This window comes from Peromyscus eremicus, chromosome 2 (assembly GCF_949786415.1).
Source record: "Peromyscus eremicus chromosome 2, PerEre_H2_v1, whole genome shotgun sequence".
NCBI classification, from domain to species: Eukaryota; Metazoa; Chordata; class Mammalia; order Rodentia; family Cricetidae; genus Peromyscus; species Peromyscus eremicus.
The window spans coordinates 112,832,085-112,859,763 of record NC_081417.1 but is presented as its reverse complement, the minus strand read 5'-3'; the positions used below and the strand labels follow the sequence as shown (position 1 = coordinate 112,859,763).

Sequence of the window (27,679 nt, the reverse complement as noted above, 5' to 3'; positions counted from 1 at the left end):
AGGAAGGAGGGAAAACTGTGCTTGGGATATAATATATGAGAGAAGAATATTGAAAGAAAGTTAACTGTGAAGTAAACAGGAGTATTGGAAATATTTAAGACATTCATGTCTGGAACAATACCTACAATCTTAGATACAATGTTTTTTAAAATAAAATTGAAGAGAAGATGACAGCTACCATTCACAGTGTTCACTGGTACCAGAAACTGCCAGTTTGTCATAAACCTACCTTCTCTTCACATCTCTAAGAAGTAGATACCATTATTGGTTCCACATAACAGTGAAGAAACTGGAAGCGGGCATGGTGGTCTACGCCTGCACCCCAATATGTTGGGAGCAGCAGCTGGAGGGAATTCAAGGCGGTCTCAGCTATGCAGCATGTTTGAGCCAGCTGGGGTACATGAGACCCTGTCTCAATATTTAAAAGTTAAAAGAGGAGGAGGAGAAGGAATAAACTAATAGGCATGTAAAGGACATGTAAAGGATCTGGTGGGATACAACCAGGGAGGGGTGGCAATGGATTAGAAAACACCAAAGCCTGACTCCAGAGCCTTCATTCTGCACATGCTAAGCAAGGTCCCACTTTGTTCATTGTATTTATCATACAAACTGTGCTGCATCAATATAACAGATTATAAGGAAAATGCTTACCTGTTAGTTTGCGTTGTGACCTTTGCTTTATCAGTCTATTAGTTCCCTTTTGTCCCAACAAACAAAAATTAAATAAACAAAGTAGTACTCAGTGTTACAAGAAAGTAAGACTTATGCCAAGGCATGGAAGCTCACATGTAAATCCAGTATTTGTGAGGCGGAGGTAGAGGATCACAACTTCAAAACCAGCCTGATCTCCAGTGAGTTCCAGCCCAGCTAGGGCCACATAGAGAGATCCTACCTCAAAAACAAAAACAAAACCAAAAAAAACCCTACAACAATAGCAAAAGAGACTTCATTTTCATTCTGAAGACACAGGCCACAATCGGCAAGATGTTGGCTGGGGAGATGGCTCAATGGGAAAAGTGCACACCATACCTGCAGGATGACCTGAGTTCAAATCCCACACACCAATAAAAGCTGATATGTGGCACACACTTGTGACTTCAAGGTGAGGGTTCCCGGTCCTTCCAGGCTAGCTGAAAGTCTGAGCCTCCAAGATTAATGAGACCATAACTCAGAAGACAGTGACATTGCAATCAACTTTGGGCTCCACGTGCCCACGAACAGGTAAGCACACCTGCCTGCACATGCATGTGCACACGTACAATTTGTTTCTTTGGTTTTTGAGACAGGGTTTCTCTGTGTAGCCCTGGCTGTCCTGGAACTCACTCTGTAGACCAGGCTGGCCTCGAACTCATAAAAATCCACCTGCCTCTGCCTGAGTGCTGGGATTAAAGGTGTGAGCTACCACAGCATACCCAATTTTTACATTTTTAAAATTAATAAAATGTAACAAGCTTAAAAGATAAAAGAGACATTGATTTTTCTTTTTCAAGACAAGAGACAACTAAGGACAGAAAGATGGGGCTCCACAGGTACAGGTGCCTGCTTCCCAGCCTGACAACGTGACGATTTCCCGGACCCACATGGTGGAAGTAAAGAACCAACTCCCACTAGTTGCTCTCTCCTTTCTATGCTGTGGCATGCTTGTCCCCGCTCACACACACAAAACAAAACTAGAATTTTTTGTTTTGTTTTCCAAGAAAAGGTTTCTCTGTGTAGCCCTGGCTGTCCTGGAACTCACGTAGATCCACCTATCCCTGCCCCCTGAGTGCTGGGACTACAGGTGTGTGTATCAACACCCCGACCCAACACTGAATTTTTAAAAGTGACATTTGTTTTTCTTCTTTTTAAACTTATACGAAAAAAAATGACTGCAATGATTTTATAAACTCAATAATCTAGTCATAAACTACTATAACTCATAAATATGAGATTTTTAAAAAAAATAAATAACCACATCTTCTTAAGATAGTCAACAGTAAGCTTCTACTAAAACCTCTGCAACTCATAGGTACAGTGGCACACACCCACAATCCTAGCACTCAGGAGGCTGAACCAAGGGAATTGTGAGTTCAAGGACATCCTGGGCTACATTGCAGGTTCCCCTCTCCCCCTACACACAGAATAACTTATTATGACATCAAAGAACACAAGACATCTTATCACCAAGTAAGTTAAAAATAATATTTAATTTGGCCTCTATATTAAACAATAATCTTCAATAAGGAAACAAACCAGACATTAAAAAGACAAAAACAAATCAAATTCCTCCAATAAACATCTTGTAATATTGCCATTTAGAGATATGATCACCTTTATTGACCTAGAATAATGGGAAGGACTTCCAACGACTACCAACTATTCTTATAGTGAATAACAGAATTTAGAATAAATATGTTCCCAAGCTTATGACTCACCGTTTCAGGCAGAGACGTATCAGCTGAGCTGGTGGAAGTGTGGCCTTGTGTGTGGCCCACTTCCCTGGCCACGACCAGACGCAGAGATCCAGTGGCTTGTTGTAGTAATGCAATTGCCTGCTGATGGGAAATATTCTGATCCAATGGGGTGTCATTAATGGCCAAAATCTGGTCATTTTCCTTCAATCTTTGATCTCTAATCATACAAGAAAAGAAGAATTTGTTTTAGGTACCGTGACAACCTGAACACACTCACACAGCTGGCTCTAGTGTCCCTCTATAAATCAGGGGCTCCACTAGCACCCATGCTTCTCTTACACCATCCTATGTCATATTAACACTGTCGTTTTACTCAAGACACTGAAACTTGAAAAATTAAGTCACTTGAGCAAGACTGGACAGCTGAAGAGAAAAAGCAACATCCAGCCTTAAACTACAAGACTTCTTTGACTAATCTTCTTTGAGCCTCTCTTTGGACCAAGCTGGCCTTGAACTCACAGAGATCCGCCTGCCTCTGCTTCCCGAGTGCTGGAATTAAAGGCATGCACCACCACCACCAGGCCTAGGGGAAACATTCTGGATGACAAGATATCAACAGGGTATTCAGAAAGGTTTTTACCATGGTTCCAATGTCCGTGCCTCTAAACTCTTGTGGAAATTTTATTTTGTATTGTAAAGTATCAAAACATGGGACTTTAGGCTGTAAGGACTATCCACTCATGGATAAGATAAGGCACGTTAGTTCCTTGTTACCCTGCTTCATTTTGCCTCCCACCACGTGATGAAACAGCAAGAAGCCCAAGCCAGTTGTAAACACTTTGAAATGGTCTTCCCAGCTTTCAGAGCTGTAAGCCAATAAATCTCTGTTCATGACAAGTTCTGAAACCTCAGGCATTCAGTTATAGCAAAATGGACTAAGACTGAGCCTCACAGTCATCTTTGAAAGGAGCTGAGAAGTAAATGCTGAATGTAGGAACACATATATGTGTGCACTGACAGCTCACTGACTACACAGCAGAAGGTCAAGCTGCAAGGAAGACTCACTCTCACATTACAGATAGGAGCATCATGTATCAGACCATCCAATACACACAGTCAGGAAGGACAACTGATATATTATACTAGCACTTTCCACGATGTTCCACAACTTTATAGATAGATGCTATTATAAAAAAGCAAGTTGTTGCCAGAAGATGAAAGGAGGAAGAAGTTGGGAGTGACTGTCAACATATACAACAGGATTGGAGCTCTTTATCTAGTTGATGAAATTTCTAGAATTTTTACTATTTCTAGAATAATTGGAATGATTGCAAAACACTAAGTATATTAAACATCATTTCAAAATTGTATGCTTCAAAATGTAAGGTTTATACTATTTGGATTATAACCCAGTAGATCTACTAAATTTTTTTGTTGTTGTTGTTTTGTTTTGTTTTGGAGACAGGGTTTCTGTGTGTAGCTTTGCGCCTTTCCTGGAACTCGCTTTGGAGACCAGGCTGGCATCGAACTCACAGAGATCCGCCTGCCTCTGCCTCCCAAGTGCTGGGATTAAAGGCATGTGCCACCACCGCCCAGCTTATTTTAAATTTTGAGTTAAAGAGACTAGAAGTAATCATCTATAAACAGGAAATAAATGTGAAAAAAAATTATGGTCAGAATTTTGTAATCATATCCTGCCACACTGCTATTATTCTACCAGGAACATCTGAATAGTGAACTTAGGGAATGAGTCATAAATCAAAGACCAGAAATCAAAGAGACAAAGGCTTTGTGTGGAACCTTTCGTGTAACAGCAGGCACATGTGGAGATGGTGGGGTTAAGGAACCTCTAGAGAGCTAACCAGCACTAGCTGCTATCATTACTGTTTTTATTGCTAGTTTCTTACTCTTCATAGGAACACATTCAGAGCTGCCAAGAAAACATGAGCCAAGTTCAGAATGAACTTCCTCACCTGTCTGCTACGCTCCCTGGATGGACTTCCTTCACAAAGATATCAATTAATCCCAAACTTTGGCTTCTCAGGGCCACCACACTGAATCCAAGGCCACCAGTTGAAGGGCGTTCTATATCTATATATTCAACATGCCGGCCCTGATGAAGGGGGAAGTCAGAAAGGGAAAAAAACAAAAAACCATAATGTGCATTTAAACATCACCTTCCACAGAACTGAAACTGTGCAGCATACAGTGGCTTCTCCTAGGTTATCACTGTCAGTCTAAACATGCTCAGGGTTTTGGTAATATAATAATATAATAATATGCTGGCTCTGGAAACCTTTTAACTTGACTGTTTCCAGCATAGCACAGAGTACAGCACTGAGAAGCATTTTACAATTCATCCACATTATGAGATCAATTCTGGACTGGACAAAAATTGAAAACAAACACCCTTTCCCACAGTAAACTCTCAATTACTTTGTACATAAATGTCATTAAATTCTCTTGATGCAAAACACATTTTTAAAAAGGAAAGAAAATCAGATATGCCAGAAGCATGCTTGTGTTCAACCTAGTAACAACCAGCTGCATTTATATCATTGTTTTAAATTCTTTAGCAATGAATTAATGCTCCATTCACTTGATCATTTCAAACGGTTACAGAGTACCAGGACTGCAGAGTATTTTACCATTTTAGTTACCAACTGCCTGTACATGTGAAAGCTTCATAAACATAATCAAATCACAAGTGCATCACACAGAGCAGCTGGAGCTTAAAGTCATTAAAGAGCTAGAATATTTTTCCACCAGCATGACTTGAAACAAATTCTTTTTCATTCTCAAGCCCAAATCTATTTATTTATTTACTTACTGACTGACTGACTTATTTTCCTCTCTTTTGGTTTTTTGAAACAGAGTTCTCTATAGAGTCCCAGTTGTTCTGGAACTCACTATGTAGACCAGGCTGGCCTTGAACTCATAGAGATCTTCCTGCCTCTTCCTCCCAAGTGCTGGAATAAAAAGGTCTGTACCTCCAAACCCAGCTTCTTATTTTTAATATTGACTTTATTTTGAATGATGGGTATGGGTACAAGTCTGTGCATTGGTATGGGCACATGAACCACCTACTGAGACCAGAAGAGGGCTTGGGTCTCTGTAGCTGGAGTTATAGGCATTTGTGAGCCACCCAATGTGAGTGCTACAAACCAAACTCAAACCTTCAACAAGAAATTCTAAATTTTCTTAAAAAATTTAAAAACTTCAGTTGTCTATCATTTATTTCTTGGTAGGTATTAGGGGCTACAATTAAGTTATCCATTCTAATGTTTTCCTAGATTTTCCACATTATATTAATTGTAATTCACAAATTCCGTTTTGATATAAAATTAAAACAAATTTTCTTATAGTGTTCTGTTTTGTTTGTTTTCTTTTGTTTTGCTTTTTACGGGGGTAGGCATTGACACAGGGTTTCTCTGTGTAGCTTTGGTGCCTTTCCTGGAACTCACTCTGTAGCCCAGGCTGGCCTCGAACTCACAGAGATCTGTCTGCCTGTGCCTCCCGAGTGCTGGGATTAAAGGTGTGCACCACCACCGCCTGGCTTGCTTTCCTTTTCTTTTCAGACAGGGCATCACTATGCAGCTCAAGCTGGCCTCAAACTGGAGATCCCCTGCCTCAGTCTGCGGAATGCTGGGCTGCAGGCTTTTGTCAGCAAGCCCTACTCTCCTGTAATTTAATGACAAGTTCCAACACACTGGCTAGGAATAGTGCCAATTCCTCCTACCAATATAAAAACATAAGCAAACAAAATACATAGTAACACATCTTAAAACAAAAAGAGTAAGTCTCCTTTTTAAAGTGAAACAGAAGAAAAACTAATGAGCTAAACACTCAGTGACACGACATAACCTTACCTGAGCCATCTGCTGAATGACTGAGTTAAAGTCTTCATTTCCTGACTTTGGAGTCCAAGGGAATAATCCAGATGCAGTTAAATTACTACAAGGTCTGTGGGCGCTCCCATTTGTAATGGAACCATCCGTGAACACTAACAAACCCTTTCGAGAAAATTCAAAGTTGGTTGAACAATCCGAGGGGATATGGCTAAGCTATTGGAGAAAAAGAAAAGAAAATCATCAGCAAAAATCTATAGAAAAGCAACAATCTCTATCTATTGCATTATATATGTAATTTATATACATATTAAAGAAGTAAAGGGGCAGCATGGTGGCACATGACTTTAAACCCAGTATTCAGATGCACAAGCAGGAGGATCTCTGTGAGTACAAGGTCAACCTGCTCTATATTTAGCAAGTTACGGCCAACCGGGACTTCAGAGTAAAACTCTTTCTTAGGGGGGAAGGCAGGAAGGGAGGGAGAGAGGCAGACGGAAAGGGGAGAAAGGAAAAGTAAAAGGTAGGTGTGTAGAGGGGTGTGTGTGTGTGTGTGTGTGTGTGTGTGTGTGTTTAGAATAATGCAACATTAATAACAAATGTCAAGGGGGATGGAGAGGTGGCTCAGTGGTTAACAGCACTTGCTACTCTTCCGAAAGATCTGGGTTCAATTCCTAGTACACACATGGTGGCTCACAACCATCTCTAACTCTAGTCTAGGGCATCTAACACTCTCTTCTAGCCCCTACAGGTACCAGGCAAACACAAGGTGCACAGATCTATAATAATTAAGCAAAACATCCACATACATTTAAAAAAAATAATAATAAATGTGAAGATGGTGTCTTCTACGTATAACAAAGAGCTGCACCCATGGAATCCTTACCTTACAATATGATCACCTAAACAAGACCTACATAATGACAACGCCACCTGACATCCCTACATGGATAGGGAGAATCTCAGAAGGCCCCACCCTAGATGAGTTAGAGCCAATTAATGGCTGCTAAAAGAGAGAGCCAGTCTTCCTCAGGGACAGCCCCCTGATAGATTAAAAATCCCAAATAGTCATCCCTCAACACATATACATATGAGCAACACTAAATGGGCCCAGCAGACTGTATTCACGTATGTGTGTGTGTGTGTGTGTGTGTGTGTGTGTATGAATAATTAAAGGTGAATAGTAATTAAAGGAGAAGAGGTCATGAAGTTTAGTGAGAGCAGGAGGAGAACACGGGAGAGGTTGGAAGGGTGAGAGTATAAGGCAGAAATGTTATAAATTGAGTACTTATATAAGAAGTTCTCAAAAAATATTAAGGGCCTGGCACAGTGGCACAAGTCTTTTAATCTCAGCACTTTGCAAGTATGAGCAAGTGGATCTCTGTGAGTTCCAGGACAGTCAGGGCTATACAATAAAGACCCTGTCTCTAATAAATAAACAATGAATAATAAAATTAATGTTTTAAAAAAGAATGTCAGATTCAAACAAGATCAAGCTAAGATGATCAGTCACTAATTGGATTCAGTGAGTTAAAAAAAAGAGGTGGATGAAGTGGGGAAAGGGATATACTGGAGGCACCTGGGGAAAGGGGGTAGAAGCTGTGGAAAATGTGTTCACAATATACTGCTTACTTGTATGAAGTCAACAAAGAATAAAGACAGACAATCTACTATTAAATAAATGGCAAGGGCCAGGAGAGGACTCTGAGTACAAGCGCTTGCTATGCAATCCTGATGACCTGAGGTCAGATTCCTGAAACCCAGGCACACATGGAAGGTCAGCAACAGTCCCTCAGACTGTTCTCAGGCCTCTACATGCATCCTCCCACACAAGCATGTACGTTCATCATATACACAGGAAAATCAATCAACCAACATATGAGTTCATTAAAAAGAGAGAGTAGGCAAGATGCTCAGAGGATAAAGGCACTTGATGCCAGGCCTGAGTTGGATCTTGGGACCCTCATTGCATAAGGAGGGAGCCAACTTCCACAAGTTGTCCTCTGAGTGCCACACATGCTCATATACATATTACACACATACATACACACACTCACACAACATAAAATGTAATGACAATGTAAATAAACAGATAATAAATGTCAAGAATGGAGTGCAGTGGTAGAGTTCCAGCATACAGAAGGCCCTGGGCTCAATCTCAACACCGTGTAACAAAGAAATAAAGAAAGAAGCTATTGTGTAATTGTGAAGAAAATGTTGAGATCTTTAAACCCAACATAAACTTCATCAGCACTTATAGCATCCACCCATGCTGCCCACAGCTTTGTAAACTAAGAGTTACAATCCTCCCACACCCCTCTGCTGAAGCCATCAAGGTAAGGCCGAAGAATAACGTACTTGTCCCTTCAGCTGCTTGATGGACTGCTGGAGAGTAAGGATCTGGTTGAAGAGAGGACTCTTCAGCGTCTCATAAAATGCAGACAGCTTCTCATTCTGCGTCGTGTCACCCTTCTCCTGCAGTTTCACTCTCAGGCGATCAAGGACCTGCAAGACCTGCATTTTCTCTTGGTTGGAGAAAGGCGATCAGAGCTCAAGTTAGACACCATCTCATAATCTACTTTTGAATCAAGTAATTTAACAATAAAATACATAGCTTCTATACCTGCAGCAGGATTTTCAGGCATTTTAGATTATCCTTTTCAATCACTTTCAAAAAGCCTAAAGGAAAAAATTAACATTAATTATAGAAGTTTGTCTGCAGTCCTACAGGGGAAACTTCAAGAACATTCTTTGTCAAGACTGTATTAGTGAAATTCAAATTAAAACCACATAAAAGCATCATCAATGCATGTCCACTCAGATGGGGAAATTTTAAAAAGACCAGAGTAAGAGTTGGCAAGACTACAAAGCAGCTAGAAATATCATGTATGGTTAGTCAGGAAATAAAATAGCACATCACTTTGGAAAATTATTTAGTAATTTATTTTTATGAATATTTTGTAATTTAAATCATAAGTAGTTTCTTATAAAGTTAACAATGCACTAATTATATAATCTACACCTTCTTCTCATAAATATTTACCCAAGAGAAATGAAAATATGACCTGTATGTGAAATTATATAGTATGATTTGTAAAAGGCCCCAACTAGGAATAACGAGATGCCCATAGGCAAGTGGATAAACAAATAAATGTTACATAAATATAACATTCAGGGGGAAAGTTGCTGACACACACAATAAGGATGAATCCCGAAAATAGTGTGCTGGAGGGTGGCGTTGGGAGTAGGGATGTGGTTCAGGTGGTAGAGTCCTTGACTAGCATGCAGGAAGCCCCAGGTTCCATCCCAGCACCACATAAAACAGATTACAAGTGGTGCATAACTGTTATCCCAACATTTGGAAGGAGGACCCGGAGCTGAAGGCCAGATTGGGCTACAAGAGATGACATGTCAACAACAAAACCAGTAAGGCTGTCATTAGCACTGGTAAAGGTCCAAGCAGTCTATGCAAATGTTCCTCGGTGGGAAAATTCCCCAAAGACCTGTGAACAGAGCATCTCAGAAACACTCCTCATGTACTCAGCATCACCAACTGCACAACCCTCACAACGATTGAACAGGAAGTTATAAGAACAGGATAGCCAGGACAGTACCATCCTTTTCTAGATGAGCACAAAGCCCAAAACCAATCTGAAGGCCACTAATCAATCCATATTGATAAAGCAAAGAATGCAAGCTCAAAACTATAAGATGCCATTGTTATAGCTGAATGGCAACTTGTCAAGGACCAGTTCATTAAAAAAACAGCAAGAGCCTGTACCCAGACATCTCTGAAAATCAGGTGGGAAGACTTCACAATCTTTTAGGACAATTTAATGCCTACAAATGTAGAGGTATATATTTAATTTACATTCTCTTTTCCCAGAATTTCAATTTCTGGGTCGGTCTCTCTCTCTCTCTCTCTCTCTCTCTCTCTCTCTCTCTCTCTCTCTCTCTCGGCACAATGATGTACATACATGAGTAGATTTTACATTCTTTTTACACAGAAAAACTCCTGCAAAAGTCTATTATCACCAGTCACTGAAAAGATAGAGTAACCCTGAGCATGCTTAAGATTGCAGGAAAAAATGTCACAGTAAGTAGCTCTCTCCTTTCCAAACTGTAGGCCTCTTCGCAAACACCTTTATTTTAAAATGTCAGGTACACAGTCTGAAAATCCATGGATTCCTGGGGCATGGCTGGCTGGGAAACAGGAAACAGAGACATTTTGGGCTTGCATAAGTAAAGAAAGGCTTATGGAAATAAAGGCTTCCAAGACAGAAAAGGTTTCCTTGAGTGCCAGGCCAACAAGACCTAATCTGAAAGAAATACATAAAAATAAAATAACTATGTAAATAACTATGTAAAAACAAATTTAAAAAAGGGCTTCTTTTAGAAAAGTATTTCTGTATATGGTTCTCAAATTTTTCCATATTTTTTAATGATTTATTTTTATTTTTTATGTGCATTGGTGTTTTGTGTGCATGTCTATCTCTATGAGGATATCAGATCCCCTAGAACTGGAGTTACAAACAGTTGTGAGCTGCCATGTGGGTGCTGGGAATTGAATCCAGGTCCTCTGGAAAAGCAGCCAGTGCTCTTAATGTCTGAGACATCTCTCTAGCCCCAGTTTTTGTATGTGTGGTTTTTTGGTTTGTTAAGTATGCCACTTTAAAAAAGAGGTGTCTCCAAGCGATTGAAAGCAAATATTTAAAAAGCAATTACTGGATTAGACACAATCATCGCCACCAGTCTAATCCTCCCTGCCCCCCCTCCCCCAAGAGTCGTGGATCAGAGCCTTACACACACTAGGAGAGCACTGTGCAGTCAACCCACATGCCCAGCCCCATCGTACTTCCTTAAAAGCCATAATTATGTGCCAACAGGTCATGTTTGGTTACCATGTGATTAAACTATCTAATTCTACAGAGCAGGCTGTGTGATTCTGACCACAATGAACTAGTAAGAGGATAAATCTTCTCTAAGTTTAAGAGATTTGTGATTCTACATGACGTTCCTAACAGGCAGCAAGTATTTATTCTTTGAACTTCATTATTCTCTCCTGTTCAAAAGAACATATTACTGGCATCAAAATCATCTACTTGCCAACAAACCACTTATTATTCAAAATAAACATGTTCTGAGCCTGAATTTTACTTCAGTGGACAAACAAAAGAATTTCAGTAAGATGCTTCAAAATGCACTCAAAGGTGATTTCCTATGATTTCATCAAACAGAGGACTTGAAGCATGCTGGCAGTGTGCTGTCAAGTGCAGGAAGTGACATTCTTGGGAGTTTTACCTGCTGTCTGGGGATCCTCCAGAATGGACAGCTATCTGTGTCTAACTTCTGCTGTACAGTTGGAACTGAGTTAGATCTCGAATTCACATGAGACCTGAGCATGCCAGAAAACCCATCCTTTGTATAAAACAGGAAAGTTGTACAGCATGCCCAAGTGATGGGAATAGCTACATTTAGGGGAATATTTGCATTATTTCCATACTTCTATAAGAAAAAAAGTGTGCATTGAGAAATTTTTCTAGAAAAACATTTAGGAAGTAATAGTGATTGCTTCCAGAAAATAGAAAAGAGGAATTTAAAAGTTAGCCTTTGGGGGATGAGGTTATAACTCAGTGGTAGAACATATGTTCAGCATGCACAAGCCCTGAATTCAATCCCCAACACTACAGAAAAATATTAAAACAAAAATTAGCCTCTTTTATGTTATAGATTTCAGGATTGTTTGAATTTTTATTCAAAATATATGGATTAAGAATGTAGTCAGTGGTAGAATATTTATCTAGCATGTGTGAGACTCTAAGTTTGATTCTCCACTACTACAATAAAATAAACAAAAAAACAGTACTAATTTTACAGTTTTAAATCAGTGGTGAAAGTGACAGGTGTGGCACCACACAGGTGTGATCCCAGCAATCAGGCAACAGAGGCAGGACGATTCAAGTTTGAGAACAGGCTGGGCTACACAATGTGACAGACTTCATCGCAAAAAGTGACAAAAACAAGTTGAGTATAGCAACATGTATGCCTATAACCTCAGGACACCAGAGACTGAGGCAGAAGGATCTTGAGTTTGATGTCAGTCTAGGCTATAAAATAGACCCAACCTCAACAAATAAGTAAAGGTAAGTAAATAAATATAGTAAAAGTAACAAAAAGATAATGGCTAAGAGGGTCTAACAAGAACAAGATATAAAGCAAGACAGCAACACCATAATGGGATCATCATACTGCAAGGCACACAGTAGCAGTGGTGTGCACTATGTGCTAAGAGAAAGCAGACTAACCACCTAGGATGTATGGGAATGCTATAATACACACTTCAGAAACCCTTGCACAAGTCAGGCAATGATGGAGCACACTTTTAATCCCAGCACTCAGGATGTAGAGGCATATGGATCTCCGTGAGTTCAAGGCCAGCCTAATCTACGAAGTTCCAGAAAGTTCTCTGTGTAACACTCAGGACTGTTACACAAAGAAATCCTGCCTTGAAAAACAGTAACAAAAAAAAAAAAAAAAAAAAAAAAAAAAAAAAAAAAAAAAGGAAGAAAGGAGAGGAGGGAGAAAGGGAGAAAAAAGAAAAGAAAAAAATCCTTTCACTATAAAGAAAAGAGGGGTGGGTAGAAAATAAAATGACCATTTTTATTCATTTGCATAGGATAAGGTCAAGGTCAAGTCTCAGGCACTGCTAATGACATATAAGACAGGGTCAGTGAGTCTCAAACTTTGCTCTCCCATCAGAATCACCTGTAGCACCTGTCAAATCTCAAGTTACTGGGCCTTGCTTAGTGCTTTTTGTAGTAGGTCTGATGGGTCCTGAGACTTGCATTGCTGACAAGCATTCATGTAAGCCTGGCGCTGCCAGCACAGAACCCACAAATTAACCACATACAGGTTTAGAGTGTGCCCTTGTTAAAACACAACATATCTAGTCACACTGAAGTGAGAGCCTACAGAGGCTATCTAGTGAGAAGAGTAAAGTTAGGCTACAGCCAAATTATCTGTCTCTGTTTATGTACGTGTATGTGTCTCTCTCTCTATTAAAGTAAGTCATGAAAGTATTGTGAAGTTTAATTTGAGAAATGTAGGCTTAGGCATATTGAGTAGAATTGGCTTTAGGTATAAGGATATTGTGAAGGCTTAGGTATAATAGTAACTTAAGAGTGGAGTAGGTTTTCCCAAGTGGGACCTGGGATGCACAAAGGAGCATCTGGGATTGAGCAGCCATTGTGGACTTAGCTGTGGTGATATTTTATCTGTGTACCCAAATAAAGTTTATCTGAGGATCAGAGGAAGAAACCAGCCACTATAGTAACCATAGAGGTCAGGCAATGGTAGCATGTGCCTTTAATCATATCACTCCGGAAGCAGAAATTGGTCTGGATCTCTGTGAATTCAAGGCCACACTGGGAACAGAGCCAAGTGTGGTGGTACATAGCTTTAATCCCAGCACTAATTATAAAGGTCTAGAGGTCTGTACAGACAGACAGGAAGTGACAGAGCTGGGGAAGAAGAGGAAGTGATGCAGCTAGGCAGAGAGAAGAAATGTGATGGCAGAACAGAAAGGCATATAGACGTGGGTATACAGGAAGTACCTCTCTTTGGAGACTGAGGCGTCTGTAAGGTGTGGTTGGTGTGGCTTTTCTTATTCCTCTGATCTCTCAGGTTTCAACCCCAATATCTGGCTCTGGGTTTTTTATTAATAGGACCTTTTAGCAATCCGTCTTATATCTGGCGGTCCAACATTTGTAGCAAAAATTCACTAAAAAGTGGTTTGTGGCCTTACAGGCCTCTGGCTCAGGCCCAAGCTGCATGTGGTCAGAGTCTCCACCCTACGTGGGCCGGAGTCTCTTTGGCTTTTTCTCTCCTGGTGAGTTCTCTCCTGGTGGGCTCTGTCTGGATTCTCATCTTGGACTGCTACCACCCTAGGTAGCTGCTTTGAAACCCTTGGACTTCTACCCAGTCAACAGACTTGGCGGGTCAATAAAGATATCTTAAAGGAAGAAATTAGTTAAAAGAGAATTTTTTTCTCCACATTGAAAATTGGGAAACATTTTTACAACGGAGGGAATTTGGTCTCTGACAACACATTAGGCAGTCTGAAAAAGGAACAATTAAATGAGAGGATAATTAATGTTGTACATAACATCAATTATGAATATTATTTATTTGATCTTTTTATTTTAGCATTAAAAAGGTTGGTCAATTTGAGTGCCAAGATAAAAGTATAAGAAAAACCGGTTGAAATGATTTATAGAGAAATTCAGACCCAGACAGAAGAATTTAAAGGTGAACATATCTCAGCACTGAATTATACGATTACAAAGAAAGAGCCTAAGGTTTCCAGACAACAAACATTAATCTACCCAGTAACCTTACAGGAACTCCAAAAGCTCAAGGGTGTGTACAAGCTAATTAGACTCTGGTGAAAACGTTTGATTTGAGGAGATTTAAAGAAGCTATGGTATCATTTGGTATGCATTCTCCATTTGTAAAGCAGATGTTAAACTCATGGTCAAACTGTAATAGAATTATGCCTCAGGACTGGAAAGATTTGGTTACAGCAGTCTTACAGGCTAGGCCACAATTACAGTGGAGAACCTGGTAAAAAAGAGGGGGCTAAAATTATAGAACAATGATGTAGAGCTAGAGGATCAACTTCTTGGAGAAAGCGATTATGCTGATATACAAAGACAATGTTTATATGATAACCAACCCCTAATTCTATGCTGCATGGCAGCCATGAATGCATGGGACAGACCTGAAGAAGTAGGGAATAAAATTGAGTCATTTACGAAAGTTATACAGGGCCCAAAAGAAACCTTCACAGATTTCTTATGAAGGCTAGCTTCAGCAGTAAATAGAACAATACTAAATTCAGAAGCTAGACAGATAATATTTGAATCTTTGGCTTTTGAGAATGTTAATACAGCATGCAAAAGGGTAACTAGGCTGTTAAAGGCAAGATCAGCACCCTTGGAGGATTATATCAGGGATACAATTAATACTAAATCTCATCACCATGATGATACATGGATAGGAGAGGTGATTTCAAGGGGTTTGAAGAAAAATATTAATTCAGATGCTTTAATTGCGGTAAACAAGGCCACCGAAAAGGGAGTATAAACAGGGCATTCCTACAAACAATGTTTCTTCAAGCAACAATAGCAACAGAACACCCCTCCCTTCTGGATTATGCAGACGGTGTGGTAAAGGTAAACATTGGACTAACGAATGTAGATCAACAAAGGACAGACAAGGTAATCCTTTGCCTTTTCCATTGGGAAACCCCCTGAGGGGCCTCTCGCAGGTCCCCATGGCAAATCAAGTTCAGTCCTTTCCTGCCATCATAGAAGAAACTCCTCAGAGTAATTAAATAACCAAATGCCTATTGTAATAAACCATACTGCTTGGAGTGATAGAACAGCTATAGCAGAGAGAACAGAAAATTCAGGAGAAACCATAAAGCGAATTTTTTGGCCAACTTCTATAAATGAACAAAGACCAAAATTAAAAATACGAATAAATGACGTTCTTGTTGAGGGTCTTGTAGACACAGGTGCAGATGTCACAATAATTGCACCAGAATCTTGGCATCCAAATTGGCCTCTTAAGGAGGGAAATGTTCAGTTGTTAGGGATTGGAACATTATCTCAAGTGAAACAGAGTGCAACATGGGTCAAATGTATAGGGTCAGAAGGACAGAGAGGAAAATTAAAGCCATATCAAATTTGAAGTCTCTAAAAAGATGATAGAGCCCCACAACAACAATTTCATCAAGACGATGACAATACCACTAAGCTGACAAACACAACCCAAAGATTGTCTTTGGACTACAAACTGCTCAGGACAATTTTGAGATGGCTAGCTGAGATGATCCAGCCTCACAGACTACTCGAGTAAGAAGTTGAGATAAGCCCTGCACTTTTACATTATGCAGATACTAGACAACAAATGATACAGTTACCTCTCCTGGAACTTGACAATTAACCCAATTTTTTTTTTCTTTTCAGGATCCCCTAAAGATGCCTTTGCCCCCAGACAGCAGGAAGTAATTTTAAGAACACGATGTCCACATTCCCAAGAGGTGGGGTGGGTGGTTTTTGGTCTTTCAATGGCTTTTGGATAATTGTCATTGTTTAGGATGGTTGGTTACAAGTTGTTACTGTTAATGGTCAGGAAAAAGGCTAAACAAAAGGAGATTAGATATAAGGTTCTTGTTTGAAAAAAAAAAAGAAAAAGCAAAAAGAGGATTTAGATAAAATCTAGATTATTGAATCTACTCTGAAAAGAATAAAGAAAGAATATAGTTATGATAAAAAGGTAGATTATTGAATCTACTTTTAAAAGGCAACTACTAGTCTTAAACATTTTACAATGGATTGGATTTTTGTATATTATATATAAATTATGTATATTACTACAAATTTGAGATTGATTTATACAGATGGCAGGCACAAAAAGGATATAGGTAAGTATATAGGAAGTAGCTCTCTCTTTATCTGCGGATTTCCTAGTGGTAAGAATGTGGCTGGCTTCTTTCTGCTTTTCTGATCTCTCAGTTTTTACCCCAATATCTGGCTCCACGTTTGTTTTTGTTTTTGTTTTTTAATAAGACCATTTAGCAATTCATCTTACAGTGGTGCATGTCTTTAATTGAAGCACTTGGAGGACTGAGACAAGAGGATAGCCATGGGTTTGAAGGTGACCTAGTGTACACAGTGAGTTCCAGGCTAGTCTGAGCTACAACCCTGTCTCAAAGTACATACATACATGCATATATGTGTGCAAATACATACAAAAATAAATAAATACACTTCAATGATGTTCAAACTTTCTGAGCATATATTTCCATCATTAAAAATATGTTGGGCTGGGGTAGAGTGCTTGCCTTGATACAGAAAGCCCTGAGTTTCAAGCCATACTGTTAATAAATAAAAAATGTTGGACATAGATTTAACGTTCTTTGTCTACTTTTTAATATTATAAAAATATACTACTGAGGCTAGGGAGAGAGCTCAATGGATAAAGTGATGTTGTAAAATGTGAGGTCCATAATCTGATCCGTAGCAGCAACACAAATGCAGGGCAGCTGTGGAAGTTCACTTGCAATCCCAGGACATGGGAGACAAAGCCTGAGGACTGGCCAAATCAGCCAGCTCCAGGTATGGTGAGAGACCTGGCCTCAGTAAACAAAGTGGAAAGCAATCAAGAGACACCTGGTGTCAACCTCTGACCTCTACACATGTGTAGCACTTGCATACATGAGCACCTACATGCATGCAGGTATACCACACACACACAAAATAAATTTAAAAAAATAAAAATACTACCTTACTATTTACAGAATTTATAGTATATATACTCTTTAAAAAATGCATAACAAAGACTTTAAAAAGAATAAAAATTAACAATTAAAATTTATTATCAGAACTGGAAAGATGGCCCAGCAGTTAAATGAAGCATTAATCTAATTAATCCTATCAATAAAAAAAATCAGGAGTCAGATGTCAGGGTAAAAACCTGGAAGATCAGAGAAGCAGGGGAGCAACCACAGTAGCTTCCTACCTCTCAGGTTCCTCCAACCAAAAGGGCCGAGATCCTCTCTAAACTCCCCCTTACCACTTCCTGTCTCCTTTCTCTACAGTACTCCAAACCTCTATGGTTAGCTAGTGGCTAGCTCCACCCTCTGACTCCAAGTAAGCTTTGTCAGGACACAATCAAAATATCACACAACAGTTAAGAGTGCTTACTATCCTTGCAGAGCACCGAGTTTGATTCCCAGAATGGCTGCTAACATCAGGCTACTCACAAACATCTGCAACTCCAGCTCAAGGAGGATCCAATGGCCTTTTCTGGTCACTGCAGGCAACCGCACTCATTCGCACACACCCCCACATAGAAACATGCATACACATAACTATAAATAAATCTTCAAAAAAATTTAATTGTGCTATTATCTTCCTCAAAGCAGATAAAATTGGAGGCATCTTGGAAACTATGGGAACAGAGATCACCTCAGCATGGATTAGGTAAAAAGCAGCTGGGCAGTGGTGGCACACACCTTTAATCCCAGCACTCGGGAGGCAGAGCCAGGCGGATCTCTATGAGTTCGAGGCCAGCCTGGTCTACAAGTGAGATCCAGGACAAGAACCAAAACTACACAGAGAAACCCTGTCTCAAAAAACCAAAAAAAGGGGGACAATTCTATGTTTCAGGCAATATCTGGGGAAGGGGACTAAAACTCAAAAAGTACACGGCAAATGCAGAAAAATCATAAACAATGACTTTATAGCAGAGTCAAACATATCTGACCTACTTAGTAAGAAACTAACAGGCTGGGCCTCGTGGAACAGCTCAATGCACAACTTAACTTAATATTACCAAGGCACTAGCTTCAATCCCTGCACCTCCAAAAGGAAAAAAAAAAAAAAAAGCATAGGTATGATATTAGCTTAACTGTCAACTTAACACAATTGAGAATCACCTGGGAAGAGAGTCTCAGTGAGGGATTATCTACATTGGTTTGGCCTATGGGCATGTCTGTGAGAGATTTTTTAGTTGATGTGGGAAAACCCAGCCCACTGTGGGTAGCACCATTCCCTAGGCAGCGACTGTAGAAGAGTGAAGAAAGCTAGCTGAGCATAAGCAAGGAAGTAAAGATGCATGCATTATTTTTTCTCTCTGCTCTTTACTGTGGATATGTGATAGTTTGCAGTTCCTGCCTTCACTTCCCTCCAATAATGGAGACTCTCTTCCCAGGTGATTCTCAATTGTGTCAAATTGACAGTTAAGCTAATATCATACCCATGCTTTTTTTTTTTTTTTTTTTTTTTCCTTTTGGAGGTGCAGGGATTGAAGCTAGTGCCTTGGTAATATTAAGTTAAGTTGTGCATTGAGCTGTTCCACGAGGCCATGGAATTACAAGCTGAATATTCCTCTTTTCCACTAAGTTGCTTTCTGTCAAGATATTTTGCCACAGCAACAGAAACGAAACTAGAGCACTGGGCTCACAGTTTGAATATGTTTAAGCTGAATACAATTTGCCACAGACAGGCTACCTACACTGGCACAGTTAGAAATTAAAACATTAGGACACAGTATGAAAGAATCCCAACAGGACCGGAGATGGCTCAATGGGTAGAGCACAAGTGTGAGCAGCAGAATTTGGACTCCCAGCTCACACTTAAAGCCTCACAGATATGGAAGCCACCTGCAATCCCAGAACTAGGAAGGCAGAGACAGGGAATTCCGCAGACAAGCTAGCTAGACTAGACAATTAGGCTAGGTTAGCCTAATTGGTGAGCTCTGGGCTCAGAGATAGTGCCTCATTAAATAAAGTGGAGAGCAACCAAGGAAGAGACCCAATGTCAATTTCAGGCCTCCACATGCATGCCATAGATCCACATACTTGTGAGCAGGCATACATGCATGCATACACCACACAGTCATATACATGACACACACACACACAAAACACATACACAGAAAACAAGTCTATTATGCTCAGCAGTTGCTAGTCCATCACTGAATACGAGAGATTAGGCCATGAATTTTTCATATCAACTGTAGGTTTGACTGAGGAAAATTACAATATTGTGGCTTTTTAAAAATCCATGTCCTGCCGGGCGGTGGTGGCGCACGCCTTTAATCCCAGCACTCGGGAGGCAGAGCCAGGCGGATCTCTGTGAGTTCGAGGCCAGCCTGGGCTACCAAGTGAGTTCCAGGAAAGGCGCAAAGCTACACAGAGAAACCCTGTCTCGAAAAACCAAAAAAAAAAAAAAAAAAAAAAATCCATGTCCTATGCCAATTCCAACTGATGAAATAGTTGGGGGGAAAAGATGACTCAGAAAATGAAATTGAATTTAATTTACATTTCTGGTTGAAGGAAATTTACTGAAAAAAAAAATTCTGTTAACTCCTCAGATCATGAATCCACACAGCCAGATGTGATGGTGAACATCTTCAATCCCAGCACTCTCATGAGGCAGAGGCAGGCTGATCTCTGGGTGTTCAAGGCCAGACTGGTCTACATATGGAGTTGCGGGCCAGACTGGGCTACATAGTAAGACCCTATCTCAAGGGGGAAAAACATTCCAAGACAAATTAAGGACCCAAAGAAACACACTTTACAGACTTTCAGTAGCTGATGAGAATTCAACTTCCTCCTAACAAACATCTGATCATCTACTTGAAAAATTTGGAAAATAAGGTCACTGGCTACCTTACTGGGAAAGCACACTCATTAAGTGCACATGTGGACTGGATCATTACAACTGAGTGGTTCGTAACTCTTGAGCTTACTAAATCAGGAAGCTTGAAAAAAATCTGTGAGCTTAATATTACGTGTAAAGTCATGATGAAGTTATTTAAAAACTGAAGTCCATAAACAGTTTTAACTATGCTTCCTTCAGAGTCAAAGTTCAAGATTTGTTCATCTTCCTTTGTCCTCAAAGATCAACCTTTACTAGGTGTTCATTAAATAACAAACAGAATCCAAACCAGAGTGGCGGTGGCTGCCCCCAGGACTCTAAATAACTGCCATGCAATACAAACTCAAGTGTTACAGCCTATTAAGGGAAAGCTATTTCCCTCTGGTCAGGAGAATGGAATCTCTGGCCTGGTCGGAAACTTAACATTCCAGTTGGGCAGGTCCATCACCTGGCTAAGGGACCAGCCTCAAGAAGGCTTGATCCTACTTAAGCCATGTTAAAGAGACAGGAGAAATAATTACCCTGGAAAGCCACGAAGCTCTGTTAGGTCTGCCCTCCCAAGTCCTGACTCAAAAAGGCATAATTCTTCCTGATTCCTCCCTTCTTTTTCCCTTTGGATGTTGGCCAGAGACTGAGAATGCCTTTTCTGTTATTCTAGGCTTCTTGCTCTTTCTCTGGAGCCCTGCTCCCCCTTTGTCCTGAGGCTGTGTGGCTGACCTCCATGACTCACTCAAATAGCATGAATTTTTCTCTTCCTGTTCTCTATCTGCCTCCTCTGGGCAGCTGCCTAGATTTACAGTTGGTCCTCCTTGGGGTTTTTCTTTTAAACTCTAATAAAATTGTCCTCAAGCTTCCTTTTGAGTTCATTCTTAAATTCTTTTAATAACAATACTAAGAACTCCACGAAGGGAGTATATTAATTCCCTGGTAACATGTAGCAACTCCACCAGGATCCCCCAAAATTTCCAGCAACACAAGTTAGGTTTCCTACAAATGCCTGGTGAAAGCTTTCCTAAACTAACTGAATATAAAAAATGTATCTCAACTGTCAAAATACCACATCCCTGACTGTAAGAAAAAGCAATTTCAGAATGAAGCTAGATGCTAAAGCTACATGCAATGTTTTAAGTTCATCTGAACGTACATATTTAGGAACTACTGAAATCTAAGTTGAAAGATACCATGAGAAAAATCAAGTTAGTTGTTCAGAATAGTTCAGTTGGCAAAATATGAATTTTATCATTGAAACATTCAGGTGAATCAATTCCTGTCAGTACTTTCTCTGTAATTTGATTGATTTTGCATTAAGTAAAACTATTCTGTTATACTTGTGTGGTTCTATTTGTGACAGTTTTCCCCTACAAGCAACAACAACAACAAATCTGACCAATTTTCACACTTATTAAATCTCTGATCATGTTCTTAATGGATACAGCAATCGAAGTCCTCCACTAAAAGGACCTGAATGTTCAGACACCACTAACAATTAGCTCCTGCCTCAATGTTGGTCTATTTCCCCCACATGCAGGCGGTGCCCTCACAAGTCTCCAGGAACTATGGTCATACCATTTTTTTTTTCTAATTCAAAACAACCCAGTAAACAAGGAAGGTCATTCTAGGTTTTGGATGTCCTTACCCATCCATCAATGCTCATTCTCCTTTTTCCAACATTCTTCTGCTACTGTTGAGTATGTAGCTTGAACCTGTGGTTCAAATATTTGTAGGTTGATGTGGAAGATTTGCTGATAGATTCAGGCTAACCTAGATCACATAGTGAGTTCCAGTCAGCCTGGGCTACAGAAGAAGACCCTATCTCAATCTCTTTCTAGAAAAGAAATGGGGAGGGAGAGGGCAGAGAGAATATATTTGTCTGCTGCTAAATTAACTATTCTGTACAATGGAAAGCCATTCTGTATAACATTGTTTAATGTTCTTAATGTCTTATCTGTATTTCATAAATCCTTAAAACACAAGGGTACAACGCTATTGAAAAAACATGAAAACAAGGTAGAAGCATAGATGCCACTGAGGAGAATTAATTAACTTCATGGGAGAGGGAACAATCAAATGCTCAAGACTTTCTTGGTAAATAAATAAAAATAAGAAATTTCAAACTGAATTGGTCAAGTGCATTCATTTATCTCCCTTTTGAGAATAAAAAGAATTCAGAATAAGATTTTTTGTTTGTTTTTTGTTTTTTTTGTTTTTGTTTTTGTTTTTTGTTTTTTCGAGACAGGGTTTCTCTGTGTAGTTTTTGGTGCCTGTCCTGGAACTCACTTTGTAGCCCAGGCTGACCTCGAACTCACAGAGATCTACCTGGCTCTGCCTCCCGAGTGCTGAGATAAAAGGCATGCGCCACCACTACCTGGCCTTGTTTTTGTTTTTTGTTTGTTTGTTTGTTTTTAGTGACGGGGGTTTTTCTGTGTAGTCCTGGCTGTCCTGGAACTCACTCTGTAGCTGACCTCAGAGAGATCCACCTACCTCTGCCTCCCAAGTACTGGGATAAAAGGTGTGCATGTGCCACCACAGCCTGGTCCATTAAAGAATCTTTTTAAATATCTAAATGTTGAGAGGACTAAATAAAATACAGTATTTGGCCTAGCACATGGCACACACTCAACAAACAATGGCTATTGTTGTTAGCACCTCTTTTCAATCAAATTACATGACATTTTGGAATTTGAAAGAAGTCAATACATCATTTGTGGTTTTGCTATGTAATCAATACCGAGACGATTGAACAATAAAACTTTTTATCAGTGCAATTAATACAAAACTAAAGATCAAGTAAAGGCCTATATACTGAAGTTTTGTTTTATTTTTGCTTTGGGGTTTTTGTTGTTGTTGTTTTGGGTGGTGTTTTGTTTTGTTTTGTTTTGAGAAAGGGTTTCACTATGTAGCTCTGGTTGGTCCAGAATTTCTATATATATCAGACTATCCTGGAACTCACAGAAATCCTCCTGCCTCTGCCTCCCAAGTGCTGGGATTAAAGGCATAAACTAACATGTAGAAGAAAAATTAGTAGCATCATTGTAGGGCCAACATTAGAATGTATTAGTTGTTTGTTAGAGGTACTTAGACCTTAGAGAAATCATTGTAGAAAACAGTGACTGTTTTCTGTGATTTATAGAGCTGTTTTTCTGAAGAAGCATTACACTCTTTGCCTAACTTTGGTCACAAAACAATCCTAGCATACCTGGAACATCTTGCATTATTGGGTACTGCAAACAGTGCACAATAAACATAGATTAGATCAGGGGCTTTGGTATGAGGAACTTGTTTTACCCCAAAAACAACTTTTGCATAATAATCAATGAATACACTTCTGCATGACCGTTTGAGGTTCAGTTCATGGAGATTGTTCCTCCTAGCTGCCTCAGAGCCTGAATTACATTCTGGAGTGATGCTATTTCTTTGATTGTCCCTCTGAACACCCGACACCACCAAGTCAGTTTAAAGCCTTTAAAGCCAGCATGATGGTACAAGTCTGTAATCCCAGCATTCCAAAGGCAAGAGGAGGGTGAGTTTGAGTACACTGTCTCAAACAGAAGTCAATTTATATTGGAGTGTTAATGCCTCAATACATCATTCCCCCTGAAGGGTAAATACATATGCAATCCTTATCTAGTGTCTTTCCATAAAATGTAAGCCACAAATGTAATTTTAAAATTTCTGGCAAGGGCTAGAGAGATGGCTGAACAGTTAAGTGTGTACACTGTTCTTAACAGAAGATCCAAATTCAGTCCCTAGCACCCATGTCAAGGCACTAACCTGGCCTCCCTCCACAGGTACTTGCATTCGCTTGCACATAACCACACATACATGTAATTTTAAAATTAATAAAAATAGCCAGGCAGTGGTGACACACACCTTTAATCCCAGAGGAGGCAGAGGCCAGCCAGTCTAGTCAACAGAGTGAATTCCAGGACAGCCAGGGCTACACAGAAAAATCCTGTCTCAAAAAAAATAAAAATAAAAAAATAATAAATCTTAAAGTTTTGATAGTATCATATAAAAGACAAAATTAACTTTAATAAGCATTCTACTTAATCCAATATATACAAAGCATCATTTAAATATGCATGTAAAAATATTTTTTACACTGTCTTCAGAATCTAGTGTGCATTTCACATTTATGATAAATCTCAGTCCCAAAAGAGCCCCATTCCACTTGTTCCAGCAGTTTTCTGTCTTCACAACAAATTCCTGACCTATTAACCTAGGCCTTTTCGGAAAGATCTTTGCAATGTTTTTAGCAGACGTATGCTTCTCAGCTCAGTCTCTGACTATCCAGGTAAGAATGCTTACAGGCTTGAGTTCCTCCTGATTGCATCTGAGCAGAGACCAGAGTGGGAGAAAAATAGCTTGCTGCCACAAGACACATTCTAGAACTGTTTCCTTTCAACCTCTCCAATTCTCAATGAGGCAGATCATTTCCCAATGGAGAACCTGCACAAATCACTTGCCAAAAGCCCTAAGTGGGACCAATGCTCATCTTTAGACTCTACTAGGTCTCAGCTCTATCTATTCATCTCACTAAAAATGTATTATCTGTTGGTAAGCGCTCAGCATGTGCAAGGCCCTGGGTTTCCATCCTCAGTACCAATAACACAAATAAAGCAAGGCACTGGCCAGCACTAAATTCCCTTCCATTTGCAACAGAACTGCACTGGGGGCTCTAAAAGACGTCCAAATCTATATGGAAATCCCAGAGTAAGAAGAAAACAAAGTAGCAATAGTTGTATAATCTCAAATATTAAGCGAGAATAGCCCTGTTTTCTCCAGAACTTAACTCTCCTACGGAGATGAGCAAAGGCTTCAGCAAACTAACCCTTTTGTGGCTTTCCAAGCTAATGCATTTTTGTTAAACTTTAACAAAGCAAGCAAGCTCAGACTACTTGGCTGTTTGACATAAAAATAATTATTAAACCCTACTGTAAGGAATGGGAAATGCTGGGCTACTGTCTCAAAAAATCCAAAGTTTTAAAAGTGAATTCATTACAAGGAAACGCAGATATTTCTATCTTTAAAAATACAAAATGAGCCCAGCCGTGGTGGTGCACACCTTCAATCTCAACACTCAGGAGGCAGAGGCAGGGGCGTTTCTGTGAGTTCCAGGCCAGCCTGGTCTACAGAGAGTTGTTCCAGGGCAGTCAGGACTACACAGAGGAAAAGAGTCGTGTTATTTATTGCCTTTTTCTCAACAGTGAAGTGGGTTTCTGGTTGCTGCTAGCTCTGTTTTTCCTCTTTTAATTCTCTAACAATGTCAGGCATGTATACCACGGACTTTGGTCATTTCCACCCACAAACCACCCCGTTACTCCTCTCTTCTCCTCCTCCTCCTCTTCCCACCTTCTTCACAGCCAGTCTCCCTCCTGTTTTCATGTCTATTTCTGTTTTGTCCCCCTTCTGAAAATTCTCCTTTACCCTACAATGAATCTATGTTAACTTCATACAAGCACAACGGCTGCATTCGGAACTCAGGGTTGGAGCGCCTGCTCAGTATGTGTGTGGTCCTCGATGCAACCCCCTCACCACTGGAACAGTAACAATCCAGAACTGGAGATTATTAAGACTAGATTCAATGCGAGTGGCAACTTCAGACAACTCAACTTTAGATCAAATCATTCTTCCGATTACAAGTCCATTATACGCCACCAGTAATGGCATCTAAACTAATATAGGTGCAATCGCTTTGTAGTCAGTTTACAAATTCTAGCAGAAAAAAAAAAAAATCCTCCACGTCTGTATTAACTTTCAAAATATCTTAAATTTTGAATCATCTTTATAAAGGCTGTTAGGGCCCGAGAAACAGCAAAAGGTCATGATCTTCCATTTTCTAATTCCGCAAAATAAACAGATTCCTTGTCCCACCTCTCCCTAGCTTTCCCTAGAAATGGTGAATCCGAAGCCAGGGTGAGGCTAGTCTGCCTGGAATGCGGTCTAACAGTCTCAAGGGACCGGAGATTGTTCTAGGTCTCGGTAGGCTTCTTCATTCAAGACACACTGGTTGGGCCCCTAACAGATGGTGAGACCACAGGTCAGATGCAGGTGAGATGCAGCAAGCTAGAGCAACCAGGCCCAACAAGGTGTGGCCTCCGAACGGCCTAGGCAAACCAGTCAACCAGGAATTCCAATCCTCAAAGTGATACGAGCCCACAGGAGACAAAGTGCAAGTGAACACGCCAGGGGAAGATTCGGCTTTCGGCGGGAGGGCAGAAGCCATCGAAAGGTGGGGAAGATCTGGAAATGTTTCCCAGAACTTGATGTCGGCCAGGAATGCAGTAACTTTCCCAAAGGCTGAGAGCCACCACCACCCCAGCTACTCAGAGAGAAGCCCGGGGGCCGCGAGGACCACCCGGGGTCAGCTCGGCCCTCGGCTCCCTCCCTCTCACGGTCCGCGGGGAGGCTCCGCCCTGCTCCGAGAGGCCGCGGGCACTAGATCCGCGAGCACGCGCGGGGCGCTGAGCTCACAGGCCCGGCGGCGGCGGCGGCCTGGAAGTCCTCGGCGCGGGACACATTAGCCGGGCCGCAGGCCGCCTTGGGGCCTGCGAGCTGCCCAGAGCACCCTCCCGGGGCTGGGGACACGGTTCCCGCGAGGCCCCCGCTCGGGGCGCCACAAGCGTTACCTGGTCAGGCGACAGCGCTGTGAGAGCCCCAGGGCTGCGCGGGCGCCGCCTCCACACCTGGCGGAAGTAGGGCGGCTGCCCTCACCTGGGCGGAAGTGCGGCGGCCTACTCACCTGGGCGGAAGTGCGGCGGCGGCCTACTCACCTGGCCCTCTCTCGACCTCGGCCGGGGCCCGGGCGGGGCGGGACGGGGCGGGGCGAGGCCGGCGGGAGCCCGTGGGCTTCTAGGCGCCAGTGAAGTTCCGTGGGTGAGTGGGGCTACGGAGCATGGAGAGGAGGCATAGGGCCGTGCGGGCAGGTGCGGAGGTGTGAGCCACCGGCGCTGATCCGAGAGCGAGACCCCAAAGAAGACACTGAAGGGCGGTATCCTTACAACCGCTGGGTCAAGTCCGCTTAGCCCCAACCCCTATGCCCCTCGGTTCCGGTCTTCTTGTGTCCCTTCTGTTTTCTAGATATGCTGAGTCGACATAAAATTTCGTAAATGTCGATCTCTGTGTCCCCATCGTCCTAAGTGTAATTAGGAGTGTTTTTTTTTTTATTTAGAATTTTGATAAGCATCTACTTTATCAAATACAGTCC

At 40.9% G+C, this 27,679-nt stretch overlaps 1 protein-coding gene across 1 annotated transcript in view; it reads right to left on the bottom strand.

The window, feature by feature from the left end:
* Patj (PATJ crumbs cell polarity complex component) overlaps positions 1-27,175 on the bottom strand; it is a 325,876-nt gene extending 298,701 nt beyond the window's left edge. The window contains exons 1-6 of the mRNA XM_059254557.1: positions 27,102-27,175; positions 8,865-8,920; positions 8,600-8,766; positions 6,263-6,457; positions 4,367-4,506; positions 2,415-2,610 (exon numbers count right to left, since the gene is read on the bottom strand). Coding sequence (XP_059110540.1) covers positions 2,415-2,610; positions 4,367-4,506; positions 6,263-6,457; positions 8,600-8,766; positions 8,865-8,886 — 720 coding nt within the window. The 5' untranslated portion in view covers positions 8,887-8,920; positions 27,102-27,175. The remainder of the gene's footprint in view (positions 1-2,414; positions 2,611-4,366; positions 4,507-6,262; positions 6,458-8,599; positions 8,767-8,864; positions 8,921-27,101) is intronic.
* Positions 27,176-27,679: the final 504 nt, after the last annotated feature.